The sequence below is a fragment of the Schistocerca cancellata genome, chromosome 4 (genome assembly GCF_023864275.1).
Source record: "Schistocerca cancellata isolate TAMUIC-IGC-003103 chromosome 4, iqSchCanc2.1, whole genome shotgun sequence".
Taxonomy (NCBI): domain Eukaryota; kingdom Metazoa; phylum Arthropoda; class Insecta; order Orthoptera; family Acrididae; genus Schistocerca; species Schistocerca cancellata.
Window position 1 is genome coordinate 9,239,514 of NC_064629.1, and position 10,542 is coordinate 9,250,055.

The 10,542-nt window shown below is 56.9% G+C and overlaps 1 protein-coding gene across 1 annotated transcript; it reads right to left on the reverse strand.

Annotated features, from left to right (window-relative positions):
- Positions 1-3,833: 3,833 nt before the first annotated feature.
- On the reverse strand, positions 3,834-7,469 carry LOC126183270 (polycystic kidney disease protein 1-like 3). Its single transcript, XM_049925091.1, has 3 exons — positions 7,323-7,469; positions 6,426-7,279; positions 3,834-4,089 (listed from the first exon to the last, which is right to left on the reverse strand). The coding sequence occupies exons 1-3, from the start codon at positions 7,467-7,469 to the stop codon at positions 3,834-3,836; spliced, it is 1,257 nt and encodes a 418-aa protein (XP_049781048.1).
- Positions 7,470-10,542: the final 3,073 nt, after the last annotated feature.

Here is a 10,542-nt window from a genome sequence, read left to right on the forward strand (position 1 = left end):
CGCAGTGCGGGCCTCAGGTAGTGTGGTCACCTAGGCCCTTCAGGAGCGGTTGTGACGCAGTCTGGTCACCTAGGCCCTTCAGGAGCGGTTGTGGGGCAGCGTGGTCACCTAGGCCCTTCAGGAGTGGTTATGAGACAGTGTGGTCACCTAGGCCATTAAGGTGGGGTCGTTAGACAATGCGGTCACCTAGGCCATTAAGGTGGGGTCGTGAGCCCGTGTGGGTACCTAGGCCCATAGAGTCGTGAGCCAGTGTTGTCAATTAGGCCCTTAAGTTGTGGTCGGCCAGACTCACGGGGCGTGGCGGCAAGTCACTGCGTTCGGCCAGGCACTTCAGGTACGGTGGCGAGGCACTGCAGTCGGACCAGGCCCTTGAGATGCAGCAGTGAATCACTGATTTCGGCCAGGCCCATCAGGTGCGGTGGCGAGGCACTGCGGTCGGCCAGGCAAATCAGGTGGGACAGCGAGGCACTGCGGTCGGCCAGGCAAATCAGGTGGGACAGCGAGGCACTGCGGTCGGCCAGGCCAGTCAGTTGTGGTGGTGAGGCACTGTGGTCGGAGAGGCCAATCAGGTGCGGGGGTGAGGCACTGTGGGCGGCCAGGCACATCAGGAACGGATGAGAGGCAATGTGGTAGGTGAGGCACATCAGTTGCTGTGGCGAGGAAATACGGTCGTCAAGGCACATCAGGTGCGGCAGTGAGGCACTGCGGTCGGCAAGGCACATCAGGTGCGACAGCGAGAACGACCATCTGGGCCATGCCATGAGGTGCGGCAGCGAGGTTTTGCAGTCGGCCTGGCCCATCAGGTGCTGTGGTGAGGCAATGTGGTCAGCCTGGCCCATCAGTTGCGGCGGCAAGCTACTGCAGTTGGCCAAGCCCATCAGTTGCGGCGGTGAGCTACTGCGGTTGGCCACGCCAATCATGCGCGGTGGTGGTGCACTGTGGTCAGGCCAGGCCAATCAGGTGCGGTCAGGCCAGGCGCATCAGGTGCGGTCAGGCGAGGCCCATCTGATGCGTTCGGGCCAGCCCCATCAGGTGCGGCAGTGAGGCTCTGCGGTCCAGCCAGGCCCGTCAGGTGTGGCGGCAAGGTACTGCGGTCGGGCCAAGCACATAAGGTGCAGCGGCGAGGCACTGCGGTCGGGCCAAGACTATCAGGAGGGGCGGCGAGGCTCTACGGTCGGACCAGGCCCATCAGCTGTGGCAGCGAGCCACTACTGTCCTACTGTCGGGCCAGGCAAAATAGGTGCGGCGGCGAGGCAGTGTGGTCGGCCAGGCCCATGGAGTGCAGCGGCGGGGCAGTTCGGTCGGTCAGGCACACGGGTAGGAGTGGCGAGGGACTGCCGTCGGGTCAGGCCACATGGCATGTCGGTGTGGCACTGCGGTCGAGCCAACCAATCAGGTGCGGCAGCAAGGCACTGCAGTCGGACCAGGCCCATCTGGTGCGGCGGGAAGGCACTGCAGTGAGCCAGCCCCATGAGGTGTGGCTGCGAGGCACTGCGGTTGACCGGGTACATGAGGTGCGACGGGGAGGCACTGCAGTCAGCCAGCCCCATGAGGTGTGGCAGCGAGGCACTGCGGTCAGCTGGGCCCATGGGGTGCGGTGGGGAGGCACTGCAGTCGGCCAGGCAAATGAGGTGCGGAGGCGAGGCACTGCGGTCGGGCCTGGCCCATCAGGTGCGGCGCCGAGATGCTGCGGTCGGTCCAGGCCCGTCAGGTGCGGCGGCGAGACACATCGGTCGGTCCAGGCCCATCACGTGCGGCGGAGAGATACTGTGGTCGGTCCAGGCCCATCACATGCGGCGGAGAGATACTGTGGTCGGTCCAGGCCCATCAGGTGAGGCGGCGAGACGCTGCGGTCGTTCCAAGCCCATCAAATGCGGTGGCGAGTAACTGCAGTCGGTCCAGGCCCATCGCGTGCGGTGGCGAGACACTGCGGTCGGGCCAGGACCATAAGCTGTGGTGGCAAGGCACTGCGGTCGGGCCACGACCATCGGGTGCGGCGGGGAGGCACTGAGGTCAGGCAAGGCCCATCATTTGCGGCGGCGAGCTATTGTGGTCGGCCCAGGCCCATCAGGTGCGGCGGCGAGACTCTGCAGTCTGTCCAGTCCCATCAGGTGCGGTGGCGAGACTCTGCAATCTATCCAGTCCCATCAGGTGCGTCGGCGAGACACTGCGGATGGTCCAGGCCCATCAGGTGGGGCGGCGAGACACTGCGGTTGGGCCAGGCCTATTACGTGTGGTCGGGATAGGCCCCTCAGGTGCAGTCGGGCCAGGCGTATCAGGTGCAGTCGGGCCAGGCCCATCAGGTGCAGTCGGGCCAGGCCCATCAGGTGCAGTCGGGCCAGGTTCATGAGGTGCCGCAGTGAGGCACTGCGGTCAGGCCAGGCCGATCAGCTACGGCGGTGAGGCACCGCGGATGGTCAGGCGCATCAGGTGAGGCGGCGAGGCACTGCGGTCGGAAAGGCGCATCAGGTGCGGCAGTGAGGCACTGCATTCTGAAAGCCCAATCAGGTGCGGAGACGAGGCACTGCGGTCAGGCACTGTGGTCAGCCAGGCCGATTTGGTTCGGCGGCAAGGCAATGTGGTTGGGCAAGGCCCATCTGGTGCGGCAGCGATGCGCTGAGGTCAGGCAAGGCCTATCAGGTGCCGCGGCGACACACTGCGGTCAGGCCCTCCCCATGAGGTTGGGCGGCGAGGCACTGCAGTCGGGCCAGGCCCATCAGGTGCGTGGGCAAGGCACTGCGGTCTGCCAGGCCAATCAGGTGTGGTGACAAGGCACTGCCGTCGAGCCAAGCCAATCAGGTGTGGCGGCGAAGCACTGCGGACGGCCAGGCCAGTCAGGTGTGGCGGCGAAGCCCTCTGGATGGCCTGGACAATCAGGTGCGGCGGTGAGGCACTGCAGTCGGCCAGGCATGTCAGGCAAGTGTACAAGATAACGTGGTATTTCAGGCACATCAGTTGCGGTGGGGAGGCAATGCCGTCAGCCAGGCACATCTGTTGCAGCGGCGAGGCAATGTGGTTGGCAAGGCACATCAGTGGTGATGGCGAGGCACTGCGTTTGGTCCAGTCCCATCAGGTGGGGTCAGGCCAGGCCAATCTGGTGGAGTCGGACCAGGATCATTAGGTGCAGCAGCGAGGCACTACGGTCGGGCCAGGTTCATGAGGTGAGGGGGTGAGGCACTGCGGTGGGTCAGGCCCACCAGGTGCAGCGGCGAGGCGTTGCGGTCGAGCCAGGACCATCATGTGTGGCAGCGAGGCACTCCAGTTGGGACACGCCAATCAGGTGCAGTGGTGTGGCACTGCGATCGGGCCAGTATCATCAAGGGCGCAGGCAACGGACTGCGGTTGGACCAGGCCCATCATGCGCGGAGGCGAGGCACTGCGGTCGGCCAGGTCAATCAGTTGCGGCGGCGAGGCAGTGTGGTCAGGCCAGAACCACCATGTGCATCAGCAAAGCACTGTGGTCGGGCCAGGGCCATCAGGTGTGACAACGAGGCACTACTTTCGGTTCAGGCCCATCAGGTGTGACAATGAGGCACTACTTTAGGGCCCGGCCCATCATGTGTGGTAGCAAGGCACCACGGTCGGGCCAGGCCCATCAGGTGCGGTGGCTGGAGACTACGGTTGGGCCAGGGCCATCAGGTGTCACGGCGAGGCACTGTGGTCGGGTCAGGCCCATCAGGTGTCGTGGCGAGCACTGCGGTCGGCCAGGGCAATGTGGTGCAGGGGCAAGGCACTGCGGATGGGCCAGGGCCATCAGAAGCTGCGGTGAGACACTGCAGTCGGGCCAGGCCCATCAGGTGCGGCGGCTGGAGACTACGGTCGGGCCAGGGCCATCATGTGTCGCGGCGAGGCACTGTGGTCGGGTCAGGCCCATCAGGTGTCGTGGCGAGCACTGTGGTCGGCCAGGGCAATGAGGTGCGGGGGCAAGGCACTGCGGATGGGCCAGGACCATCAGAAGCGGCGGTGAGGCACTGCAGTCGGGCCAGGCCCATCAGGTGCGGTGGCGAGGCAATGCGGACGGCCAGGCACAGGGGTGCGGCAGCGCGGCTCTGCGGTCGGGCCAGGCCCATCAGGTGTGCCATAAAGCCACTGCAGTCGTGCCAGGCCCATCAGGTGCGTTGGTGATGCACTGAGATCGGGCAAGACCCATCTGGTGTGGTGGCGAGGCAATGCTGTAGGGCCAGGTCCATCAGGTGAAGCGGCAAGGCACTGTGGTCGGGCCATGCCCATCTGGAGCGGCGTCGAGGCACTGCTGTAGGGCCAGGCCCATCTGGAGCGGCGGTGAGGCACTGCTGTCGGGCCAGTCCCAACAGGTGCGGCGGCGTGGCACTGCGGTCAAGTGAGGACCAACAGTTGCATCGGCGAGGCACTGCAGTGCAGCCCACCAGGCCAATCAGGTGCGTCGAGAGGCAGTGCAGTTCACCAGGGCAATCAGGTGCGTTCAAGATGCAGTGCAGTCCACCAGGGCAATCTGGTGCGTTCGAGAAGCAGTGCAGTCCGCCAGGCCTATCAGGAGCGGTTGTGAGGAAGTGCTGTCGGATAGGCCCATTAGGTGTGGTCGTGAGGCAGTGCTAGCGGCCAGGCCCATCAGGTGCGGTTGTGAGGAAGTGCTGTCGGTCATTCCCATCAGGTGGGGTCTTGAAGCAGTGCTGATGGCCTGGCCATATGCGCGGTCGTGAGCCAATGCAGTCCGCCAGGCCCATCAGGTGCAGTCGTCAGGCAGTGGGATCGGCCATTCCCATCAGGTGCAGTCAGCAGGGCCCATCGGGTGCATTCATGAAGCAGTGTGGTCGTCCAGACCCATGAGGTAGGATCATAAAGAAGTGCGGTGGCCAAGCACATCAGGAGTGGTTGTAAGGCAGTGCTGTTGACCAGGCCCATCAGGAGTGGTCATGAGGCAGTGCAGTCCACCAGACCCATCAGGTGTGGTCGTGAGGCAGGTCTGTCGACCAGGCCTATTAATTGTGGTCGTGAGGCAGTGCTGTCCATCAGACCCATCAGGTGCGGTCGTTAGGCAGTGCAGTCTGCCAGGCCTATCAGGTTAGGTCGTGAGGCAGAGCAGTCCATCAGGACCATCAGTTGTGAGGCAGTGCAGTCCACCAGGCCCATCAGCTGTGGTCGTGAGACAGGGCTGTCGACCAGGCCTATTAATTGCAGTCGTGAGGCAGTGCTGTCGGCCAGTTCCATCAGGAGCGGTCGTGAGGCAGTGCTGTCGGCCAGGCCCATCAGGTGTGGTCGTGAGGCAGTACGGTTGTACAGGCCCATCAGATGCATTCGTGAGGCGGTGCTGTCGACCAATCCCATTGGGTGAGGTCTTGATTTAGTGCGTTTGGTCAGGTCCATCGTGTGTGGTCGCAACGTAGTGTGGTCAGCTAGACTGAAAGGTAGTGGTTGTCAGGCAGTGCGGTCATCTAAGCGCATGGGTTCAGTTGTCAGGCAGTGGGATCGGCCATTCCCATCAGGTGCGGTCGGCAGGGCCCATCAGGTGCATTCGTGAAGCAGTGTGGTCGTCCAGGCCCATGAGGTGGGGTCGTAAAGAAGTGTGGTGGCCAAGCACATCAGGAGCGGTCGTGAGGAAGTGCTGTCGGCTAGGCCCATCCGAGGTGGTCGTAAGGCAGTGCGTCGGCCAGGCCCAAATGGTTCTGTTGTGAGGCCATGCTGTCAGCCCAGTCCATCAGGTTCCATAGACCTGTCCATTCAGGTGCAATATACCAGGCACAGCAGGTGTGGTTGTGTGGTCGAGTTGTCACCCATCAGGTGCAGTTTCCCATCATATGCGATTCGTCAGGCTAAGCGACCAGTCAGGCCCAGTCATTGTCGACAGTGGACAGTCATTCACATCAGTAGCGGGCGTGAAGCAGTGTGGTCAGCTATTATCATTTGGCATTAGTGTGAAGCAGTGCGATGAGCCGGTCACATCATATAGAGTCTTGAGGCTGAGATTTTGGCCAAACTCAATAGCTCGTTAGTGACGTAGAGCAGTCGGTGAGCAAAATGCATGTTGGTTACGAACCAAAAGGGCCAGCCATGCACATTAGGTGTGGTCGTGAAGCTGTGAGGTAGGCCAGGCTCATCAGGTGCGGGACTGAGGCAGAGCAGCCCTCAGATAGTGTTATCACCTAGGCCCTTTAGGTACAGTTGTGAGACAGTGTGGTCACCTAGGCCCTTAGGGTGCGGTCGTGAGCCTGTGTGGGCACCTAGGCCATTTAGGTGGGGTCGTGAGCCAGTGCGGTCACCTAGGCGCTTAAGGTGGGGTCGTGAGAAACTGCGGTCACCTAGGCGCTGAAGGTGGGGTCGTGAGCCAGTGCGGTCATCTGTGCCCTTCAGGTGCGGTTGGCCAGGCCCACAGGGCGAGTCGGCGAGGCAGTGCGGTCGGCCACGGCAACAGGGCGAGGTGGCGAGGCAGTGCGGTCGGCCAGGCCCACAGGACGAGGCGGCGTGGCAGTGCGGTCGGCCAGGCCCACAGGGCGAGCGGCGAGGCAGTGTGGTCGGCCAGGCCCAGAGGGCGAGGCGGTGGAGGCAATGTGGTCGGCCAGGCCCACAGGGCGAGGCGGCGAGGCGGCGTGGCAGTGCGGTCGGCCAGGCCCACAGGGCGAGGCGGCAATGCAGTGCGGTCGACCAGGCCCACAGGGCGAGTCGGCGAGGCAACGCGGTCGGCCACACCGACAGGGCGAGGAGGCGAGGCAGTGCGGTTGGCCAGGCCCACAGGACGAGGCGGCGAGGCAGTGCGGTCAGCCAGGCCCATGCGTTGTGGCAGCGAGGCAGTGTGGTCAGCCAGGCCCATGAGGCGAAGCAGTGAGGCACTGCGATCGGCCAGGCCCACGTTGCGTGGCGGCGAGGTAGTGCGGTCGGCCAGGCCCCCTGTGCGTGGCGGTGAGGCAGTGTGGTCGGCCAGGCCCACAGGGTGAGGCGGCGAGGCAGTGCGGTCGGCTACGCCGACAGGTCGAGGCGGCGAGGCAGTGCGGTCGGCCAGGCCCACAGGGCGAGGTGGCGTGGCAGTGCGGTCAGCCAGACCCACGTGGCACGGCGGCGAGGTAGTGCGGTCGGCCAGGCCGACAGGCTGAGGCGGCAAGGGAGTGCGGTCGGCCAGGCCAACAGGGTGAGGCAGCGAGGCAGTGCGGTCGGCCAGGCCCCCTGGGCGCGGCGGCGAGGTAGTGCAGTCGGCCAGGCCCACAGGGCGAGGCAGTGCAGTCAGCCAGGCCCACGCGGTGCTGCGGCGAAGCAGTGTGGTCAGCCAGGCCCACGCGGTGCGGCGGCAAGGCAGTGCAGTCAGCCAGGCCTACGGGGCACTGCGGCAAGGCAGTGCAGTCAGCCAGGCCTACGGGGCACTGCGACAAGGCACTGCGGTCGACCTGGCCCATCAGGTGCAGTGGTGAGACACAGCAATTTGCCAGGCCCATCAGTTGTGGCGAGCAGTCAGCCAGGTACATCAGCTGCGGCAGTGAGGGGGCGCAGTTGGTTAGGCCCATCAGATGCAGAGGTATGACGGAACAGGCAGGCAGTGAACTTGGCCCACCAGTTGTGCAAGCAGTTGGAGCAGATGGTACTTCAGCTGCAGTGGCAGGATTTTTTACGGCACCTGTAATGTGCAGTTTCATGAAAAGGTTTTAACATATTCCTGTTCAAGCTGGAGTTAAGGGAGGAAAAGGTACTTAAATACTGATGCCTTTAATGATGTCATTGAAGAGGTATACTTGTGATGTGAGACTCCTGTCAGAGAAACTACAGAATAATAAGTAGTTTAAAGTAAAATAATATCCACGCTAGAGCACTGAAGTACAGTAGATGATGATTGTCATGTTTATGACAAGATAAATTTGATAATAATGGTATTTTTTGTGTATGCAGTGTGATACTTACCAGTATTTTTAAATGACACTGTGCATCACAATCAACGAAATGTAGCGAGGAGTATGAAGCACTGGAGTAAGATGAATTTGTAGTAAGAAAATTAATAATATGGATTAGGAGAAGTGTAACATGACGTGGTGATGTTTAGAAACCCATCTTTATAGTTATTTCTTTTGCAGATGCCCTGCTACAGTCAACAAGGTTGTATGGAAAGAATTTAATGAAGTATCTGACAAACAACTACATAGAAGCAACTATGTTGTTTGTTGACATATAACACCTACATAACTTGATTAACATATATTATTTATGGTAGTGTAAGTAATAGATAGAGCAAAATTATAACTCACTGAACAGGTAATAAAACTGATATTGCTGCTTGCACATACTGTTTTCAAAAGTAATGTAATGCTTAAATGATTTATGCAGTTAAGACACAAGTACCCAATCCCAAAAAACAATTAATTACTGATCACTTCCAACAAACGAATATAATGTATGATATTCCAACAAGAAGAACAACAAGAATGTGTTTCTTAGTAACACATAAATTTCAGGAATAGCTCCCATTCCCATATTCCATCAATGATGAGAATTAATTTGGACCTTGCCATTGGTGGGGAGGCTTGTGTGCTTCAGCGATACAGATAGCTGTACCGTAGGGGCAACCACAACGGAGGGGTATCTGTTGAGAGGCCAGACAAATGCCGTGGTTCCTGAAGAGGGGCAGCAGCCTTTTCAGTAGTTCCAGGGGCAACAGTCTGGATGATTGACTGATCTGGCCTTCTAACACTAACCAAAACAGCCTTGCTGTGCTGGTACTGTGAACGGTTGAAAGCAAGGAGAAACTACAGCCGTAATTTTTCCCGATGGCATGCAGCTTTACTGTATGATTAAATGATGATGCCGTCCTCTTGGTAAAATATTCCGAGGGTAAAATAGTCCCCCATTTAGACCTCAGGGCGGGGACTACTCAAGAGGATGTTGTTATCAGGAGAAAGAAAACTGGTGTTCTACAGATTGGAGCGTGGAATGTCAGATCCCTTAATCGGGCAGGTAGGTTAGAAATTTAAAAACGGAAATGGATAGGTTAAAGTTAGATATAGTGGGAATTAGTGAAGTTCGGTGGCAGGAGGAACAAGACTTCTGGTCAGGTGACTACAGGTTTATAAACACAAAATCAAATAGAGGTAATGCAGGAGTAGGTTTAATAATGAATAGGAAAATAGGAATGTGGGTAAGCTACTACAAACAGCATAGTGAACGCATTATTGTGGCCAAGATAGATACAAAGCCCACACCTACTACAGTAGTACAAGTTTATATGCCAACTAGCTCTGCAGATGACGAAGAAATTGAAGAAATGTATGATGAAATAAAAGAAATTATTCAGATAGTGAAGGGAGACGAAAATTTGATAGTCATGGGTGACTGGAATTCGAGTGTAGGAAAAGGGAGAGAGGGAAACGTAGTAGGTGAATATGGATTGGGACTAAGAAATGAAAGAGGAAGCCGCCTGGTAGAATTTTGCACAGAGCACAACTTAATCATAGCTAACACTTGGTTTAAGAATCATGATAGAAGGTTGTATACATGGAAGAACCCTGGAGATACTAAAAGGTATTAGATAGATTATATAATGGTAAGACAGAGATTTAGGAACCAGGTTTTAAATTGTAAGACATTTCCAGGGGCAGATGTGGATTCTGACCACAATCTATTGGTTATGACCTGTAGATTAAAACTGAAGAAACTGCAAAAAGGTGGGAATTTAAGGAGATGGGACCTGGATAAACTGAAAGAACTAGAGGTTGTACAGAGTTTCAGGGAGAGCATAAGGGAACAATTGACAGGAATGGGGGAAAGAAATACAGTAGAAGAAGAAGCTTTGAGGGATGAAGTAGTGAGGGCAGCAGAGGATCAAGTAGGTAAAAAGACGAGGGCTAGAAGAAATCCTTGGGTAACAGAAGAAATATTGAATTTAATAGATGAAAGGAGAAAATATAAAAATGCAGTAAATGAAGCAGGCAAAATGGAATTGAAATGTCTCAAAAAATGAGATCAACAGGATGTGCAAAATGGCTCAGCAGGGATGGGTAGAGGACAAATGTAAGGATATAGAGACTTATCTCATTAGGGGTAAGATAGATACTGCCTACAGGAAAATTAAAGAGACCTTTGGAGATAAGAGAACCACTTGTATGAACATCAAGAGCTCAGATGGAAACCCAGTTCTAAGCAAAGAAGGGAAATCAGAAAGGTGGAAGGAGTATATAGAGGGTCTATACAAGGGTAATGTACTTGAGGAGAATATTATGGAAATTGAAGAGGATGTAGATGAAGATGAAATGTGAGATACGATACTGCGTAAAGAGTTTGACAGAGCACTGAAAGACCCGAGTTGAAACAAGTCCCGGGAGTAGACAACATACCACTGGAATTAGTGATGGCCTTGGGAGAGCCTGTCCTGACGAAACTCTACCATCTGGTGAGCAAGATGTATGAAACAGGCAAAATATCCTCAGACTTCAAGAAGATTATAATAATTCCAATCCCAAATAAAGCAGGTGCTAACATGTGAAAATTACCAAACAATCAGTTTAATAAGTCACAGCTGCAAAATACTAACGTGAATTCTTCACAGATGAATGGAAAAACTAGTAGCAGCCAACCTTGGGGAAGATCAGTTTG

What these genes read in the sequence shown, in the direction of transcription:
- LOC126183270 (XM_049925091.1), bottom strand. Translation starts at nt 7,469, where the DNA reads ATGGGCCTAACCAACTGCGCCCCCTCACTGCCGCAGCTGATGTACCTG. An exon ending in GTGCCTTGTCGCAGTGCCCC is followed by an intron (nt 7,280 to 7,322) that starts GTAGGCCTGGCT and finishes AGTGCCCCGTAG; the next exon opens with GCCTGGCTGACTGCACTGCC. An exon ending in CTGCCACGCCGCCTCGTCCT is followed by an intron (nt 4,090 to 6,425) that starts GTGGGCCTGGCC and finishes GCACGACTGCAG; the next exon opens with TGGCTTTATGGCACACCTGA.